Below are 20191 nucleotides of genomic sequence, written 5' to 3'. Positions count from 1 at the left end.
ATGGCGTGGGTGTGACATCATCGCTTCAGGAAGTGAATCAAAACACTAGTGAAAACAAACCAGAACTCGATTGACAGCTCAGGTCCACAAATCAATATTTAATATAAATAAAGAGGTCACTTCACTCCGGAGCGCCAGAGATCGCAGTCACCAGGACAACGCTCTCACCACCATCATCACGCTGACATCATCAGACAACGTTCTCCAGCATCAGTGGCTGGTCGGGGATCTTTGGAACCTTCACGTGAGCTCCGCTGGCATCTGAATGAGTCATTGACCACAAACGCGCTGCAGCCTCCTGCGGTCGTCTCGCCATCGACCACATCAGAGACTTCAAAATTGCAACCGCCATCATACAGAAGAAAACAGATAAATAAACCAATAAATTACCAAACACAAAGTCAGTTTGCCCAAATCAAACATGGCTTCCAGCGACGAGAGCGTCATGTTGACCAGCAGCAAGGGATCTCGGTCGCCGTGCTCCTGCGTTCACCCAACGTCCAGGTTTTGTTTACTTCGTGTTTCTGATCTTCATTTCCTCAGTCAGAAACAAATAAATAATAAACTTTGACTGTGACATCACGTCCCGCCGTTCTGGGTCGAGCCGTCAGAGCGACTGGCTGGGCAGTGAGGGAAGCTCCTCCTTCTCATCTCTGTCGTCCATCCAGGGGTGAGACAGGATGTCGTCCAGCGTGGGACGCTCCTCCGGACGGAAGGACAGACACCAACGAATAAGAGACTGGCAGTCTGGAAGGGGAGGAGTCACGTTATCACATGATGTTTCCTCAACTCATGGGGTCACTTCAAGATGAAAAACACCGGCCTCACCTTTAGAGACACGTTTGGTGAAAATGGGTGTGGCCTGAATGATCTCCTGGTCATACTCAAATGGGATGTCGCCACAGACCATGTCAAAGAGCAGCACGCCCAGAGACCACACAGTGAGCGAGACGGCGTGATACGAGCGAGACTGGATCCACTCGGGAGGGCTGTAGACGCGCGTGCCTGAGAGGACAGGGGACCAGGTCAGCCTCAGATAACATTCAGACTCCAAAAGTTGTGAACTCACATTTCAAAACCGCTGTTGTCTTTCACTTCTCCGTACCTTCGAACTCACTGTACGCCGTCTCTCGGAGCGGCGCCCCTGACCCAAAGTCAACGATCTTGATGTTGAGCGTCCGCGTGTCCACCACAATGTTCTCGTCTTTGATGTCTCGGTGGACGACACCGTGAGCGTGCACAAACTGCAGCGCCTCCACGATCTGACGGAAGAACCTGCCGGGAGCAGAAGCAGACGGACCGTCAGCCGGGTCGATGCCGGTGGAACACGGAACGTGAGGGAAGCAGCAGTAGCGGTGTGGAACCTGAGCGCCAGGCGTTCCGACAGTGTTCCTCTCTCCGTGATGAAGTCGAAAAGATCCTGGCACTGAGCCGGGTGCTCCAGCACCAGCAGGAAACCCTGCCCCTCCACCTCAAACCAGTCCAGCAAGCGCACAACCCCACTGTGACCTCCGACCTCTGACAGCCGTTGCAGCAGGGCGATCTCCATGGGAACCGGAGCGACCTCACCAGGCTGAGGAGAACCAGAGAGAGAACACGTCATCAGTGGAGGTGACGGAAAAGTGAAGTGATGTTGGAGCTTTGATAACTGACAGCAGATGTTTTACTTCAAACATAAACTTTGAAGGTATTTAGGGCCCAAATCACGTGTTCAGGTGTTACTGTGACTGAGGGGAACTCTGACGTCATCAACTGTGACATCACAGGTTTCCACCAGAGACTGGCCCCGCCCTCGGCTGCGATTCAACCGTCAGTCCAGCAGGTGGCACCAAATACACAGCGCAAATCACAGTCGGATTCTTTCTGAACTTGAGCCATCAACCATGACACGTTACCTACCAGCCCCGCCCACTGCTGCACGCGCTCCCTGGGAATCTGCTTGATGGCGACCTGGAGGGACAAGACAGGCGAGTTAGAACCAGAAGATCCTCGGTGACCAACTCGATCTGAGGGTCCGAGTCTCACCAGCAGGCCGTCGCACAGCCGCCAGCCGCAGAAGACGTTGCCGAAGCCGCCGCTGCCCAGCAGGGCGCCGCACCGGTACCGGCTGGAGAACGGTTCCTTCCCTGGACCGGAACAGGACGAGATCGGGATTACAACTGATGCTGCGTCACTATGGCGGTTAAATAAATGTAACATCAATCAAACTGGTGAAGTTGGTGATCGGAGGACGCAACGGTGACGTCACCAGCACCAGTCCCACCATTCAGTAAGAGCCAATGCGGCTGTTGTTTTTCCTGAACGAGCTCGTGTCTCCTTGGTGACGTCACTCAGTAAACTCTCATCACTCCTGGATGGTCGCCACCAGGAGGGTCTCGTGCCTTGCTGGTGTTCCTAAGGGTGACCCCACCCATGAGCTCGCGCCCGGTGGCACCTGGAGGAACGCTCCTCAACAGCCACTAATGTTGCTACGGTAACGCAACCGGCGAACGGGAACTTGACTCTGTACCTTTATTTGTTATAAGTTCTCCGGTTTCACCGGTTCAACACGGGATTCCATGTGTACAATAATAATGTGGTCGACGTTCCCTCGTGACGTCAGCACGTTCAGGTGCAGCGGCGCCGACGCCGGGAGCCTCTGCAAACACGCCCACCGGGCAATGTTCGGTTACATTCGGTCTGAAACGCGTCTTTTCATAGAATCTGCCCCTCTGGTAACCATGGAAACGCTCTCACAGTGAGCCGACGCTAGCAAACTAACTCGCCGCGGTGCTCCTACCGTGTTTCCCGGCGGCCTCCTCCTCATGGAGCTCCTTCGTCTCCAACATCTCCTCAAACATTTACGTTAGTTATTGCTTTAAACCATCCCGTTCGTCACTTCCTGTCCATCGCTTACAACTTTTTACAGCCAGACCGGGCTCGAGGACACCTCCGTCCCTTGATCGTGTTTGACTCTGTATTTATACAGCCTCCGTGGCCGCGCCCCTTGCGCCCTTCTGCCCAATCAGCGTTGAGACGTGTGCTCAATGTTTTGAAGCGCCCAGCCAATCAGCTTCGAGCTGCGGTTTTATGAACTTTCAGGTCAAAACGAAGAGCTGCCAGGAAAACAGGCGCGCGCGCTCTCACAGACACACACAGACACACAAACCCCGCGAGCTGCAGCACAAGAAACCAACGTTCCTCCGCGAGCTTTGTCATCTCGTTTCCTTTCAAACTTGATAAACAGAAAGGAAATCACACACACACTCACACATTCACAATCTCGAGGCAAACAGACAGTGGAAAGTAAAAGTTAAACTCCAAACGTGTGTATTGTTTTGTTTACATTTGTACGCTCTGGCTTCCGTTGTTTGGATGTTGTTCTTATTAAAAGTGGAGTTGTTCTGTGACTGTCAAAGTATTTTAGATTCTGAAGTTGCCGACGTATCAAAAAATGAACGTTGACCCACTCGGAGAGCAGCCGCTCCACGTCAGTGACGTAAACCGCTCGTCGCCGAGGAAGCAGGCAAGGAGAGAATGAAGACGAAGAGTGAGGAAAGAAGACGAGAGGAGGAAGGAGGGAAGGTGCGACGTGACGGTGAGGACAGGATGCAAAGACACGACACCAAGACAGAACCACTCAACAAAACTGTCTCCAAAACAGTTTCTTCAGAAACATTTTCCTCTTTTTATTCCAAGAAAAAAAGGTATTTTCATCCCAAACGATAAAATAAAATAAAACAAACTTATATTATTAATAATAACAACAATAATCAATCATTAAGAGGATAAGTATGACAATTCTCTATTTTTTATTTGTCGCTTTTTCTCTATGATGATATTGGTCGTGGTCAATTAAACATGCAGCTAAATAAGTCCGATGATGATGTCGGTGACGGAGGGAGGAAGATGAAGAAGAACAAGGAGAAGAAAGATGGAGGTAATGGTGCAGGCGATGGCGTCGCCGCGATCTTCAAGTGGCGTTTTATTTCCCGGCTAATGACAGAAATGGCTGCCGGTGGGAGCTGAAGCAAGATTGCTAGCTGTAGCTAAGCTAACTGCAGCTAAGCTAGCTGTAGCTAAGCTAACTGCAATAATGCAACAAGTTTACTGTGGGAACTGCAGGAAGCAGCTTTCAAACTTAGACAGGCATCCAATTAAAGGAGAAGAAATTCTTCTCTGGAGTTTCAATAAAATGGTGGCGGGGTTTCCGTCTAGCACGGCGCTCCATCGTCTCCTGGAGGAGTCCAACTGGTTTGATATCTGGTGACTGAAGGCCATGACTTCAGATTCATAACATTTAAAGGTCATCCCATTCAGTGGCTCCTCACTGGTTTGTCAGCTGTCCAGCTAGCTTGCCTCTGTGACAGCAAGCTAGCGTAGCCAAAAGGAGATTCAATGCAATCTTTCTCTTTTCCGTTTCACGTGTCAGACTGAAATGTTCTGCCGATGGAGCTACAGAGAACAAAGAGGAGAACCTGCAGCTGTGATATGCAGCTCAGCTAGCTCGTTGAGAGCATGCTAACTTGTCTCCCGGGAGCAAGCAGCTGTATATGAAGATGAGCAAGACAACTAGACACTCTTACAAGACCCACCACCTCTGCCAGACCACCATCTTGTACACGCCAATGGCGAACTGACGATGTACTGAGGGTTGTACCTTGTAGCCTGCCAGACTTCAGTCAGACGTGAGCACTGGAAGCAGCATCGCCCCAGTGGCTCACCACGGTGGCTCACCACGGTTTTCACCAAAAAGACTTGGAATGATGGAGGAGGTCAATAAACTTTGAGGCTGCTGGTCAATCCAGTCGTTCTCTTGAATTAAACCGAGTGCTCTGATAGCCACGAGGTTAACAAAGAAAGGTCTCACACCAAGTCAACTTCCTTCACCTCTCCAGTAAAACATGAGTTTTCTAAAATATTTCTTAAGTGTATTTTTATAACAGTCTCACATTGTTTTTGTGTTCAACTTCCCTCAAGAATTGCAAAAAAAATGCTGTTTATTCTCTAACTTCCATTAGCACACCCAAGAAAACACGCGATTCAATTGTTGCTTGAAGCCGATAGTCAAGTAGGTCAAAAGATCCCGACGCTGAGGGGCTGAAATGACTCAGCAGCCATGGACAGATTCCGACCTGCTGTTTTAAAGATCCCTTTGACCCGGCTAACGGTGCCCTTGCTAGCTCGTCAAAGTCTTGTCAAAAGTCACTTTATTGAAAACTTGTCATCAGTAGTGATAGTAGATTAGCAGCTACTTGGCAAATACTGTTCACAACTATAAAAGTATTGACTATACTTACTCGTTAGCTCGCTAGCTCATATGTCTGCCACAGTGGGTAAAAGTTTGGTTTAAAAGTGACCTTTAATTGAATAGAGTTGTTGTGTTTGCTAGCTAGTGAAGAACTTAAAAGCCTTTTTGGTCGTGTCAGGGCTGCAGGGAAACGTATTTCATGGCTTAATGAATGTTACTGTTTCGACGCTTCAAGAGTGAGCACAGTTCTCACTGTAGTCTGAAACGTCTCCTGGAAAGCTAATGGAGCAATGCTAGGTGTTTCTCGGTATCTCCACACGAGTGCCATCCTTTATTGGCTCGAAAACGTCTGTCACTCAATAGTTTTACTGCGCATGTGCAAACTGATACTGAGACAAAAAGACGACGAGTAAAAAAAAAAGAAAAAAGTGTCAGTTGTAATTTAAACAATTTGGGTACTAAATGTTAGCTTGCTAAACTCCCAGTTGTATTGTCCTCAGTGCTAATTGGTCTTCACAGCACTGTGAAGTTGGTGAAGACGAGGAACAGAGTCGTGTCATCTCAGACCAGGTGACATTCTGATGGTGTTTGGGCCAAAGTATGAATCCATGATTTGTCAGGTCTGCCACCCTGATCACAAGCTAACGTTTAAAATGGCGATTTTTTTTTCTTAAATGGAGTATTGTCGGGGGGGACGACAGGAAGTGTGACAGCGCTGCAAAAAGTTCTCGCCAGAGTGGAACTTTCCACTTGTGAATGCGTCCACTCGTGCCGCGTCTTTGTCACATTGGCGTCACATTTGTTGTGAACGCAACACCATGATCCCTACTTACATTTGCTCCTCACATCTTTTTTCTTTTCTTTCTTTGTGACTTCTGACTGAACTGAAGCCACTTCTTCAGCTTCAGGTAGAGACGACCCGCAAACACTGAACTACTGGCGCTGGTCTCAGAACGGATTCGCCTCGCTGGGTGTTTGAGGGTGGAGCTCAACCTGAGCTTACCATCGTTCACACTGGAATATTTTAGGGCACCGACGTGGCATTGAAGGTCGAGCTGGCGAACGCCGTCAACTAAGCTGAACACGAACGTTTTTGTTCCAACGAAAACTCTGTGCACAGATTGATCAGCTCTCTGTTCCCATGGCGTCATTGTTTCCCATCAGCTCTCATGGTGTCATGACTCAGCAGTTTGCACATGTGCAGTAGACTTCATCAGTGGCTCGTGCTTCCTGCTGGAAGCTGCCAACGTGATGTGTACATCGATCAGCTGATCGTGAGTCAGCGCTACGCTCCATCTGAGAGGTCACCAGGAAATAAAGCTGGATAACTGTTGGCTGGAGGAAGAAGGCAGGTAGGAAGGAAGCAAGGAGGGTGGGAAGGAGGGAAAGAAGGAAGGAAGGAGGTGACAGAATGGAGAGTTGATGTTGAATGTTCTGCAAAAAAGAAACGAGCAAGCGTTTCACTGGTTCCTGTTCATCCTGCTGAGGGTCACTGGTGAGGGGCTTCAGAGGGGGCAAGGCAGGGTCATGGGATATCCTTGTGTGTGTGTCCAGGTGTGCTGGCCGGCTATCAGCTGCTGTCAGGTGATGGCTCCCGCTCTCGATGCATGCTGGCGCTCTGATGCTTGATGCTGTCCAGGTACTCCTGCTGAGAGACGGCCAGCACCGATGCCAGAATCTCATCGTCCTCCCAGTCTGTCAGCCCTGAGACACAGACACACACCTGATGTCTCCAGATATTTTGGTGTTCAGAATCATTGGCAAACATTTCAATAAAAAGTGGAATTATTCTCTTGTAAAACTATAAAAATCTAAACTGTCTAAATCAACTATTTTGCTGAGGACCCCTGAGGGTCCCCAAACCCCATGTTTATAACCCTTGACTGAAACAGCTGGAGGACCCCGGCTCCTGTCCTCTGCTGCTGTGTGACTGTTAGCTCATGAGTTGGCATGAGGAAGGCGTCAGCCTCCTCTCCCGTCTTGTCCCTCACACAGTGACCCGGTTTGACTCGGTGAGTCACAGTGGAGGTGGGCGCTGCGTTCAGGGAACAGAGTCCGTCCAGGAAAAGAGAAACAAGCAGCAGAAACAGAAACATCTTGGTCACAGTTGAAAACTCTTCTGTTCTCTGAAAATACTCCGCCAGTGTTCAGATACGATGTCAACATCTCTCTCTCACACACACACACACACACACACACACACACGCTCACTCACACCCCCCCCCGCTGCTTCCTGTTTTCCGTGGTTTAACTGTAAACAACTGAAGCTACAGACTCATTGCTTCTTCAGCTGATGGATTTAGCAACAAGGTGATAACATCATGATGCATAAAATACCATCACACAGAGCTGATCAAGTCGGACCAGTGTGTGTGTGTGTGTGTGTGTGTGTGTGTGTGTGTGTGTGTGTGTGTGTGTGTGTGTTGTGTGTTTCTTACCAAAGGCTGTGGGCGACATCTCCTGCATGATGGCCCTGTACTCCAAATGATGACGACTCTGATTACTGGGACCTATGCGTCCACACACACACACACACACACACACACACACACACACACACACACACAGTTAAAGAGTGCTACTCTGTTCAGATATCAGCAAAGTTCCATGCAGGGCCACAACAGACAGATTCAAACTCCATTTACACAACAACCATTTTAAAAGTGGTTAGCTTGTTGTCATAGCGACAGAACTGACAAATCCTGACTTTTCTCTTTGTCTACATCACCAGCACGATGTCATTATATCAGCATCATTTGATCCGTCATTAAACTTGAACAAGGATGACAGGTCAACATGGCGTTCCCCCGGCCGGGCGACAGGCCGGGTGAGTCGGTGGCGGTGGTACCTGGGGCGCAGGGTGAAGGGGGTTTGCTCAGGATGAGGGCGGCTCCAGCAGGGGAGGGGGGCTTCATGGTGGTTGCTGGAGTGCTTGTGTGTTCAGAGTGGGAGGGGTCAGAATCCCGTTGCCGTGGCGACCGGGCACTCCAGTCATCCAATCCACTCGAGGCTGCTGCCGTTGCTGAGCTGCAGGTGGCGCTGGCTTTACGAGGCTGGAAGATTTAAACAGACATTTTCAACTGAATGTTTAGAAAAAAGAACATTCACATCAACCATGAAGCCCCCACACCAGGAACCACTGAACACTGGACACGCCCCCAGAGGCGCCGGTGCTGTGTGCAGTCAACAACAAGGATGAGTGTCCCACTGCACGATAATCAGCATGATCTCCACCCTGCCCATCTGGCCCCTCCCCCTGCATACCTGTCGGGCCTGCTTCTCCTGGTCCTGCAGCCACTGCAGGTAGGACTCGCGGGCCACCTGCTCCTCGATGGCCTCGTTGGTCGCCTCCCAGTCCGTCGCCCGCTTCTTATCCTCCAACATCTGCTGCTCGATCCACGACTCCTCTGACGTCTTGATGGCCGACTTCATCAAAGACTGGTCTGCGTACTGAGGAGGGGCGGAGCCTGAGTTAGCCAGGGAACAACAAGTGTGTGCGTGTGTGTGTGCGTTCGTGCCTACCCCTGGTTTAAATGCTGGCAGTCCCAGCCCGACGCCGATGGTGGCCTTGTTGGGGTTGACCACAGAGTTGTAGTGGATGTTGCGGTGGTAGCTGACTCTGATTGGCTCATCATTGTTCTGATGGATGCCGTGGAACGTGTTGATTGGCTCTATCGTGACAGGAGAGGGAGGATCAGTTGGGAGGATTGTGATAGGATGTGGGCGGAGCTGGAGGTGGGATGGGGAGGACTCACCTGTGCCGTACTGGTACACCTCCACCGGTCTGTTGTACATCTCAGCCATCGCCTGCATCTCGATGTGGTTGCCATGGCAATTGTTTTTCCTCTTCCTGTTGATGTATGTGGTGAAGTCCTCTGTCACGTAGTTGGAGAAGTAGTCGGCATTCTTCATCTGGACAAGAAAGACAAGTCAGTCAGCCTGCATGGCGGCGGCGGCGGCGGCGGCGGCAGACAGCGATGGGAGGGACCTACCAGGTAGTCCATACAGTGCTTCCTGACCACCTCGTGCATGTCCTGGTCGCCGTACACCTGATCAGCTGAGAGACACACACAGTTAGAGAAGCGCTCACACTGCCCTTCCTGACACAACAAAACTCTCCTCATTCCATTCAAGACACACTCACTTGGCTCCTCCCACAACGCCAATGACTGGTCTGCCTTGACACCAAGTGATGGACAGATTTCTCACTCAGGCGGGAAACAACCTGACGCACCATCATAAGATGGAGACATCCCACCTCCTCTGACATCATCGCTGTTGTCACGACATTTATGTGACAGTAGGAGTCGGGTTGCAGAGTTTATCCAAGCTGGTTAATGAGTTTGGATTTTAACCAGTTGTGATGAGGCGTCACGCCACCTGGGACTCTGATCATGACTACCTGGCCAAAACGGCCACGTAATAATGACCCAATGGCAACGCACCGTCCACCATTCATGTAACTGCAACCAGGAAGCAAGCCAATGGACACGTCCCTGAAAAGCTGGACTTGCTTAGTCTGAACGGGAGGTTTTCACTTAGAAACAGGACTCCACCACCGGCTTCGTGTCAGTGGGGGAACCTGACAGGAAGAGAAACCGCCGTCTCACATGACAGTAAAAAGCGTGTTTCTGAGTGTAAGAGGACACGACAGCAGAGGACGTGTGATGGCTTGTTGCCGTCTAAGAAACGTCGATGAGACGATTCTGAAAAACTCAGTGCTTCTTTAAACATACAAAAAGCGCACGCACACACACACAAACACACACTTCCTCCATATAGGAGGCAGCAGTATGCAAATGAGCAGGACTTCAGCTTGACTTCCAGAAAGTCACATGGTCTGTCACCGCAGTGATTCTCAGAAACACCAGCAGCTTCCTTTTTCTCCTCAGCGGTGTGTTTCACACATCACTATCTTTGTGAGGACTCTTTGACGTGATAGGGTGTCAGTTAGGGGGCGGAGCTACAGTTCACAGTAGAATGTATGTTAAAATAAACATGTTAAAGTTCCTCCGATAAGAACCTGATTTCACTCCAGTCAGAAACTCAAAGACTGAGAGGAGCAGAGAGAGGAGAGGAGGGGAGAGGAGGAGAGAGGAGAGGTGAGGAGGGGAGGGGAGGGGAGGGGAGGGGAGAGAAGATGAGGGGAGAGGAGGGGAGAGGAGAGGAGAGGAGGGGAGGGGTGAGGAGGGGAGAGGAATAGAGAGGAGGAGAGGAGGGGAGAGGAGGGGAGAGGAATAGAGAGGAGGGGAGAGGAATAGAGAGGAGGGGAGAGGAATAGAGAGGAGGGGAGAGGAGGGGAGGAGAGGAGGGCAGGGGAGAGGAGAGGAGGGGAGGGGAGGGGTGAGGAGGGGAGAGGAATAGAGAGGAGGGGAGGAGAGGGGTGAGGAGGGGAGAGGAGGGGGGAGGAGGGGAGAGGAGAGGAGGGGAGAGGAGAGGTGAGGAGAGGAGAAGAGAGGAGGGGAGAGGAGGGGAGAAGAGAGGAGAGGTGAGGAGAGGAGGGGAGAGGAGAGGAGGGGAGAGGAGGGGAGAGGAGAGGAGAGGAGGGGAGAGGAGAGGAGAGGGGAGGGGAGGAGAGGAGAGGAGGAGAGAGGTGAGGAGAGGAGAGGAACATCTGAACACTGAACATCTGGGAGGTCACATGACAAAATGTCCTGTATTCAAGAACTGTAGTGGTTCCATCAGAGGTCTTGCGGCTCTGAGGCTCTGCCCATCAGCATGTGGTCACTGACTGAGGCGGCTGCCATGACAGGTGGGATCCAGACTGATTCACACTCACTGATCCTCAGAGTGAACGTCCTGCTCGCCAGCAGCTCTGAGATTAGCTGAGCGCTAAAGTGGCAGCAGCAAACAGATGGAGGCCCACACACACACACACTCTCGCTCTACTGTTTACACCGTCTCTGTTGCAGTAGGTCAGAGGTCACGTTGACTGAAGGTCTCAGACGTCTGGGTCGAGTTACAACACGATGAAGTCACAGCAGCGACAATAACGATACAACGAACACAACCACAGATGCACTCATGACCCCGTGTTCAGACTGGATACTGAGGTTGTGCTGCGTCCAACTTCAGTAAACCTGTACAAGTTGTTCGCTTGTCGTCATGACGACAGACGTGACAAATCATAAAACCATGCTTCTATAAATCACCCTCATGATGTTGTCATCAAAACCAGTCCAATATGCTACGGATCATGATGGCGTAAGTTCTGACTGTGACGCGGTGAATGAGCTGCGGGCAAATCCTGCTGCTCGCAGGTGAACCCACCAGCGCCTGCGGCCCCCGCTGGCTGAGCACGGCGGCCCGGCCCACTTCCATGTTTCTCTTCCAAAAAGTGTCTTGGTGTCAAACAGGAAGTAGCCCCATCCATCTACTTAGGCCTCCCAGCCAGGTCATGTGACTGACTGACCAGTGGATCACATGAGAGACAAACTTGAGGGTCATGAAATGGTTTAAAAGTCTCAGGATGGCGGCGAGGCATCAAAGGCCACTATGACCACTAAGAAGCCTTTAAACTGCCCCAGGACAGAAACAATGCCCCTCTAAACACTGGGAAAACTACAAAAATGGCAGACTAAACTCCAAAACTGAATTTGTATACCTTGACTTCAAGTTAATACAAACTGCAGAGAAACACAGACGCACAGTGGCTCGATTCGTCTGAGAGCGAGAAGAAACAAGATGGAAGGAACCGCGGTGCTCCTGCCCATCTCTCCGGATCGCCACCTGTGATGATGGCGGTGACCGACAAGCCGTCAGTTTGAAGGCGTCTGAGACCGGCAGTGACAGAAGGGCGATGAAAATATGCTAGCTTCCGGTGGGCGGGTCTTACCTTCAACACAATAGAGAGCGCTACAGAGCCCACTAATTATACGAGGTTCAACACACACACACACACACACACACACACACACACACACACACACACACACCTCATCGCCAGTGTTGTTTAGTCAAACAACGTTCAACCTCCATCACAGCTGTGCTGCCCTGTGTTTTTACTTGATTTATATGAGTTGGATTAATTTACATTCTAATGAAAATAAATGTGTAACATATTTTATTATTATCATTATCATGATTATTATTATTGTTGTTGTTATTATTATCATGATTATTATTGTTATTATTATTGTTATTATTATGATTGTTATTATTGTTGTTATTATTGTTATTATTATGATTGTTATTATTGTTGTTATTATTGTTATTATTATTGTTATTATTATTATCATGATTATTGTTGTTATTATTGTTATTATTATTATTGTTGTTATTATTATTGTTATTATTATTATCATGATTATTGTTGTTGTTATTATTGTTATTATTATTATTGTTGTTATTATTATTATTGTTGTTGTTGTTATTATTGTTATTATTATTGTTGTTGTTGTTATTATTATTATCATGATTATTATTGTTGTTATTATTATTGTTGTTGTTATTGTTATTATTATTGTTATTATTATCATGATTATTGTTGTTGTTATTATTGTTATTATTATTGTTGTTATTATTATTGTTATTATTATTATTGTTGTTATTATTATTGTTGTTGTTATTATTGTTATTATTATTATTGTTATTATTATTGTTATTATTATTATCATGATTATTATTGTTGTTATTATTGTTATTATTATTATTCGACTCATAGTTGAGAGGAGTGTTACATATAAACTTGTCAGGTTAATGAGACATGTCAGCTCATACTACAGCAGGCCTGTCGCCCCCTGCTGGCCAAGAGAGAGAAAGCAGGCAGGCGTTTGCTCCTGTTACGCTTAGATGGAAAAACATCATCAGCCAATCAAATCAATGTGGAGAAAAAAAATCCAGACTGGACCAACATGGAAGATGATTGACAGGTTCATCACTCATCAGATAACAGGACAAACAAAGCTGGTGTGTGTGTGTGTGTGTGTGTGTGTGTGTGTGTGTGTGTGTGTGTGTGTGTGTGTGTGTGTGTGATAGATTCTATTTATTCAAGCTTGGAATTGAAGACAGTTCCATCTTCAGGATGGAGTTCTGGTTTTGCAAAGTCTGGGTAGGTGTGGTTTGGATTTTATGAATCCGATTCTGATTTTGGTTCTGCTCATCGATTCTGGTTCCTTGCGTTTCCTCATCCCAACCCCCCCCCCCAGGGATGTAACGATTACCGGTAAAAATGATAAACCGCGGCAAAATGTCTGACGGTTAGTCCTACCGTTTCAAATTTTAATGACTGTCTAACCGTGTTTGATTGCCGCAATCTGAAAAAGCTCAGGGACACTGCTCGTTGTGTGAGAGGTGCAGCTGCAGGCAGCCGATCGGACACAGGCGCCCGCGCATGCGCAGTAAACAACTCGTAAACATGGCGGAGGGCAGTACTGCCAACGGGAGAACAGATTTTTCCACCGTCAAAACGAACAAAGTCCGAAGTCTGGATGTACTTCGGTTTTTACAAAGACACGGAAGGGAGCCTGGTAGAAGACAGCAATCCAGTTTGCCAAAAAGGCCACAAAAAAATCTCGGCGAAGGGTGGAAACACGTCCAATGTGATGTCGCGTCTACGTGACCACCACCCGCAACCAAGTTCATTCGCATGTTATTTTGATTGTTTTTTCTAAAATAAACTGTGTTCAGTGATTTAAGGTCGCCTGTGAGTACTTTTGAAACATTTTGACATTTCAACAACACCGTGATCATTTAGGTCACAACTGTCCTGATGTGACATGGGGACCCGGTACTCACTAAATCTGATTTGGTTCCTACTTGGAACCAAGTTCTAGTACCCAACCCTAAACAGGACCCCCCTGACTGACAGCTGATGACCTCCAATGTAACCAGGACAGACGGAAGGGACAGGCTTGCTCACACACACTCACACACACACACACACACACACACACTCTCTCTCTCTCTCTCTCTCACACACACACACACACACTCTCTCTCTCACACACACACACACACACACTCTCTCTCTCACACACACACACACACTCTCTCTCTCTCACACACACACACACACTCTCTCTCTCACACACACACACACACTCTCTCTCTCTCACACACACACACACACACACAATCATACAATTTAATTTCAGGTATATAGTTTCCTCTTGTTTTGTCAATATTAGAAATGTCAAAATATTAGAAAGTCAACATTGACACCTTCTAGTGACCAGAAGAGGGAAGTGTGTGCTTGTGTGTCTCACCGACAGCTCTGAAGAGACACGCTCCATCCTCCTTCATTTTCTTGATGACAAATCCTTTCTTCTCCCTCAGAGCTTTTTCAAACCAGTGCTCCTGCTGGATACACACACACACAGACACACACACACACACACACACACACACACACACACACACACGCATCAGATGTACTGCACATGGACAGCAGCAGGTAGATGACAACATCTTGGATAGAAACTAAGTCCTGAATGTGTCATGGTGAGGAGGCTCCACGAGCCTCTAGAGACCATGTTTCTATACTGACGAGGGGGACTTTGGCGTATCCCTCCGCCCGGCGCTCGTATCCCTCCGCCCGGCGCTCGTATCCCTCCGCCCGGCGCCAGTTCAGACGGAGAACTCATCCACATTCTCAAGGTGCCACTGAGACTTCATAACGACCCAAAACATGATGTCACACTCACGCTGACCTTTTAGACATCAAATGTCATGTTGTCATGACCTCAGAGACGAGTGACACATGGTTACCATGGTTACCATGGTTAGCGTGAGTTCCTTTGACAGATTGGTTTGTGACGTTTGAGGAAACTGATTTTCTTTCATTGTTATTCTCATTTTCATTGAAAATCCCATTAAAACAATAACAGCGACCTTTTCACGAGGCTCCGGATCAAATGACCTTTCCTTCGGTCCGCTGGATCAGCGGATTCATCATGTGACCTCGAAAAAGAGACGCTGCTGCCGTGTGAGACGTGAACACAGCATCCAACCGACAGTGATGAGAAAGACCCGCCCACCTAAGTGGACATGGACCCAAACCGCAAAACGCCACTGTAGGAGGACCCAGCCAACAAACCGATGTGGAATCATCCGACCAATCACGTTCCTCCGTCATGCTGCAGCCAGGATCTCAGCTGACCGCGAGTGGACATGTCGCTCGTGGGTTGCTGCTGCTGAGCCAACGGACGGCGTCTCCAATCAACAGGGACGGGCAAGAATGGCAAGTGGCGACAAACATGTCACCAGCTGTGAGCAGCACCTGGATGTGATGTCATCCTGAGGTCTGATCAGACTCCACAGCTTGCAATCAATCAACTGATCGATTTATTTGATCGACCGCAACACAACAATCAACTAAAATCTGATTTTCTCCTGAGTGAAACCTGAAAACTACGAGGATGAAGCTCGAAATTATAGCTGGTCAAGAGGAAGTGAGAAGGAATTTCAAAATAAAAGAGATGTCACTACCTCCAAGCATAGCAGCAGAGATCAATGAGCCAGGACTGGAACAAGGAACTAGGAACTGAACACCTCTCCACCTCTTCTTGCTGTCCGTCAGGCACCAGCAACATGATACTAAGTCAGTTCACATCAAAGTGATGTCAGAGCTGCGCCGCGGGTCTCTGCGTCACCTGTCCGCTGATGTGTGTTATCACAGGAAGGGTTGATCACATGACAGCACCGACACGCAGCGGGATGTTTGTCAGTCCCTGCTCAAGGAACAATGAGTGCAAAAATAAAAGTTTTACGTGTGATTTCAAAACAGTTCCTGGTTCAAATGTGAACCCTGGCACGGAACCATGGTTCATTCACTCCACGCCTTCCAGCCCTGAGACTGCCAGACCAGGAGGAGCTGAGCAATGCAAACATGTTGAAGGTCTCATCAGCGGCAGTACTTCAACAGCTCAGTACTGCAGTACTCAGAGGATATCGAGGGTGAATGAAGGAATCGCTCTGTACATGCGAGCAGGTCCCAGTTTGACCAGTGGAGGAGGTATCAGCAGCTGGTGGTGGAGTCACACGCCCCTAATGACCGCCAAGCACCAGTACACGTGAAGTACACCAGAGGTACACGTGAAGTACACCAGAGGTACACGTGAAGTACACCAGAGGTACACGTGAAGAACACCGGAGGTACACGTGAAGTACACCGGAGGTACACGTGAAGAACACCGGAGGTACACGGGGAGTCCACCAGAGGTACACGTGAAGTACACCGGAGGTACACGTGAAGAACACCGGAGGTACACGTGAAGTACACCGGAGGTACACGTGAAGAACACCGGAGGTACACGTGAAGTACACCGGAGGCACACGTGAAGAACACCGGAGGTACACGTGAAGAACACCGGAGGTACACGTGAAGTACACCGGAGGTACACGTGAAGAACACCGGAGGTACACGTGAAGTACATCAGAGGTACACGTGAAGAACACCGGAGGTACACGTGAAGTACATCAGAGGTACACGTGAAGAACACCAGAGGTACACGTGAAGAACACCGGAGGTACACGTGAAGTACACCAGAGGTACACGTGAAGAACACCAGAGGTACACGGGGAGTACACAACAGTAAATGTGAAGTACACCAGAGGTACACGGGGAGTACACCAGAGGTACACGGGGAGTACACCAGAGGTACACGGGGAGTACACCAGAGGTACATGGGAAGTACACAACAGTAAATGTAAAGTACACCAGAGGTACATGGGGAGTACACCAGGAGGTACACGGGGAGTACACCAGAGGTACACGGGGAGTACACAACAGTAAATGTGAAGTACACCAGAGGTACACGCGAAGAACACCAGAGGTACACGGGGAGTACACCAGAGGTACACGGGGAGTACACAACAGTAAATGTGAAGTACACCAGAGGTACACGGGGAGTACACAACAGTAAATGTGAAGTACACCAGAGGTACACGGGGAGTACACAACAGTAAATGTGAAGTACACCAGAGGTACACGCGAAGAACACCAGAGGTACACGGGGAGTACACAACAGTAAATGTGAAGTACACCAGAGGTACACGCGAAGAACACCAGAGGTACACGGGGAGTACACAACAGTAAATGTGAAGTACACCAGAGGTACATGTGAAGTACACCAGAGGTACATGGGGAGTACACCAGGAGGTACATGGAAATGCACAATAGTAAATGTAAAGTACACCAGAGGTACATGGGAAGTACACACCAGAACTCTGTCATCATGTTTATCCTTGAACTACTCGAGTAGTTTACTTCTCTACCCGGGTCTGAACTCACCCTGGAGGCGATCTGTTGCCATGGCGACTAATTGAGTCCCGCCTGGGTCTCTGATAGACGTTTCCGTGTTACGGCTCAGTTCTACAGTTCGACCGGTTAGTTGCTCTGCTAACGGAGCCTGAAGCATCCGTGGCATTGCCGTGGTTACCCACGGATAAATGACGTCACGCCTAAGACCTGAGGATTAACTGACGTGAAAACAAATGTTTTTAACAGACAGAAACCGGATTCCACACAGTTTTACCGTAAACTGGCATTATTAACGATCACCGATTGAACGCGGAAGCAAGTTACCGTGTCCAAGCGGCCGCGCGGCTCCCAGGTGTGTCCTCTGTCGGTAAACACCTGCCGGTAACGGTTTCGGAACCTTGAGGACACGTTAGCATTGTTTGCTAATGTTTCCCAGCGTTAGCTTGTTAGCTCGTTACCTGCTCGACGGTCGCCGGGTCCACCGACTGTAGCCGGGCGGCGTTCTCGTACTCGTCCTCGCTGTTGTTCCCGGCTCCCTCCTCCGTGTCCTGGCTGGCCCCCACCCCTCCCGGCCCGGTCACTCCGGGCTGGCCTCCTCCAGCCAGAGCCGCCACCACCCCGCCGGAGCAGGTGCCTGCTTGCCGCCGCCTCTTGCTCAGCCCGGGCCCGGAGCAGCAGCTGCCGATGCCTCCGCCGCAGCTGACGACGCCAGCCGACACGACGAGCTCCCCCCGGGGCCCGGCCACCATCCCGCCGCTGCTGTCGCGGCCATCCCCGGGTCCTACGGGGGACACGGAGCCGACGGGCGGCGGTGAGGCCTGCTGCGGCCGGGAGCTTGCCTCGATGCTCCGCCTGTCGTCCCTGGCGGAGGGCGGAGCGGGCTGGTAGGACCACGGCGGAGGGGAAGCCCGCGGCCGCGCACCCGCTCGCCCCGCGTGCGGGTGCGGGTGCTGGTGCGAGTCGGAGCCGCTCCGACGGTCGCTGTCGTCGGCGTGATCCGAGACGCCGACCCCAGAGCTGGGCTTCTTCTTCGGCAGGATCGTCATGATCGTGTGTGTGTGTGTGTGTGTGTGTGTGTGTGTGGCAGGGAGGGGGGCCGCGGTGACGAGTCCTCCCGTTCTCAGTTCGAGGGATTCGGTGCGTTCGGCCCGGTTCTCCGCGTCTGATCACCGAGCTCGCTCTGCTAACCGACCACCGCGGCCGCGCAGGCGGCGGCTCGCGAGCTTCTCGACGGTTTCGAGGAACAAAAACAAACAGCGTCTCCGTCTTCCCGTTCTCCGGCCGTCCGTCCACAAAACATCAACACAGTCTGACGGAGGCCAGTGACGTCACTTCCTGGTTGCGACGGCACGTTTTTTTTCACGTCAGGCAGTGAGTCGAACCTTCACGATGTTCGGTTTTCTCTCGGTTCTTTGTTGCTCGTGACAAACAAACGGCGACGCGGAAAACAAATCCTCGTTGCTGCTCGTTCGCGTGACGCGCGGACGTCAGGAGTCCTCCCGGAGGCGGGAGAACCTCAAGAACCGGAACCGTCTCGTTTACAAGCTTCCCGACCTCTGACGTCACGTGCCGCGGTGACCAGTTTAGGAGGAGAAAAACAAACTTTACTGTAGTTTAGTGGCGAGAGAACTTCTCCGGTTGTGCTGGAGTTCATTCATCACCTGAGCGGGCACGGATCAGCTCCTCGCGGAGACTCGGGGATCACGTGGTGCAGCATCAGAGGGTCGCTGCTCAGTGGAACGGGACGCCGAGGATCTTAACCTCCTGATCAGAAATCGTTTCTGCTCGTCTCGTCCCCTTTGTCTCGAGTACTTGTTGTAATTCCCTCTGGACACTTGATGGCGCTGATTCCCCAAAATGTTCATTTACTTTTTATCTTTTGATTATTTTTAGTAGAAGTACACAGGTTTTTTATTTTACTGAAGTAAAAGAAGGAATACTTTTATCAGCTAGTAGCCAACATTCAAATTTATACTTAAGTATTTGATACTGAATTGATTGAAGTGCCAAAAGCAAAAAGTCTACACGTGACAGTTCACCATCACTCATTTTTCTGTGCAAAATCCATCCCTCCATCCCTCCATGTTCTCCCTCTCCTCCTGTTCAGGGTGTTGGGGGTGGAGCCTATCCCAGCAGCCTTCCCCCTGCACAGGTCACCAGTCCATGGCAGGGCCAACACATAGAGACAGACAACCATTGGCTCTCCCAGCCACGCCTACGGTCAATTTAGAGTCTGGATTAACCTGGTCCCTCTTGATGTCTTTGGACTGTGGAGGAAGCTGGAGTACCAGAGAGAACCCAGCAGGAACAGGGAGAACATGGAGACTCACCCAGAAAGACCCCGTGCTGCAGCCGGGGCTCCACCCTCAACCTTCTTGCTGGGGGCCACAGGGAGGACCACTGCTCCACCCACAACCTTCTTGCTGGGGGCCACAGTGAGGACCACTGCTCCACCCACAACCTTCTTGATGGGGGCCACAGGGAGGACCACTGCTCCAATCTTTTTCTTCAAAATCACTGATGTGTTCAGGGAAATGTAGAGGAGTGAAAGTTCAGAGCCCCCTCAAATACTCAAAGTACAGATACTTTAACATTGTACTGAAGTACAGTACTTGAGTACTGAAATACTTGTGGATCCTTTGACTTATATTATAGATTTATATTTTTCATGTTTTCATGAGATTTAAATATAATTCATCCCAAAATAGTCAGTTAATAAAAATACAAACTTTCATTTGTTTTTTTAAACTAGACTGAAC

The 20191-nt window shown here is 49.8% G+C and overlaps 2 protein-coding genes across 3 annotated transcripts; both read right to left on the bottom strand.

Annotated features, from left to right (window-relative positions):
- Positions 1-84: 84 nt before the first annotated feature.
- Positions 85-2968, bottom strand: pim2 (Pim-2 proto-oncogene, serine/threonine kinase). Its single transcript, XM_086212993.1, has 7 exons — positions 2780-2968; positions 2026-2126; positions 1900-1950; positions 1365-1573; positions 1106-1275; positions 829-1005; positions 85-747 (listed from the first exon to the last, which is right to left on the bottom strand). The coding sequence occupies exons 1-7, from the start codon at positions 2838-2840 to the stop codon at positions 608-610; spliced, it is 909 nt and encodes a 302-aa protein (XP_086069119.1). The 5' UTR covers positions 2841-2968; the 3' UTR covers positions 85-607.
- Positions 2969-3521: 553 nt separating this feature from the next.
- On the bottom strand, positions 3522-19050 carry otud5a (OTU deubiquitinase 5a). Of its 2 annotated transcripts, none has more exons than XM_086212992.1 (9): positions 17891-19050; positions 14437-14527; positions 9223-9287; positions 8986-9142; positions 8753-8901; positions 8495-8680; positions 8079-8283; positions 7669-7740; positions 3522-6934 (listed from the first exon to the last, which is right to left on the bottom strand). In XM_086212992.1, the coding sequence occupies exons 1-9, from the start codon at positions 18476-18478 to the stop codon at positions 6801-6803; spliced, it is 1647 nt and encodes a 548-aa protein (XP_086069118.1). In that variant the 5' UTR covers positions 18479-19050; the 3' UTR covers positions 3522-6800. The 2 variants fall into 2 exon arrangements, with proteins under 2 accessions (XP_086069118.1, XP_086069117.1); XM_086212991.1 differs by having other exon boundaries at positions 3523-6934; positions 14437-14530; positions 17891-19047.
- Between the last annotated feature and the right edge of the window lie 1141 nt (positions 19051-20191).

Source organism: Aulostomus chinensis, chromosome 9 (assembly GCF_037954235.1).
Source record: "Aulostomus chinensis isolate RoL2024-O1b breed Wild chromosome 9, RoL_Achi_v1.0, whole genome shotgun sequence".
NCBI classification, from domain to species: Eukaryota; Metazoa; Chordata; class Actinopteri; order Syngnathiformes; family Aulostomidae; genus Aulostomus; species Aulostomus chinensis.
Note: the sequence above shows the minus strand (reverse complement) of the source record. Positions and strands in the feature narration are given on the sequence as shown.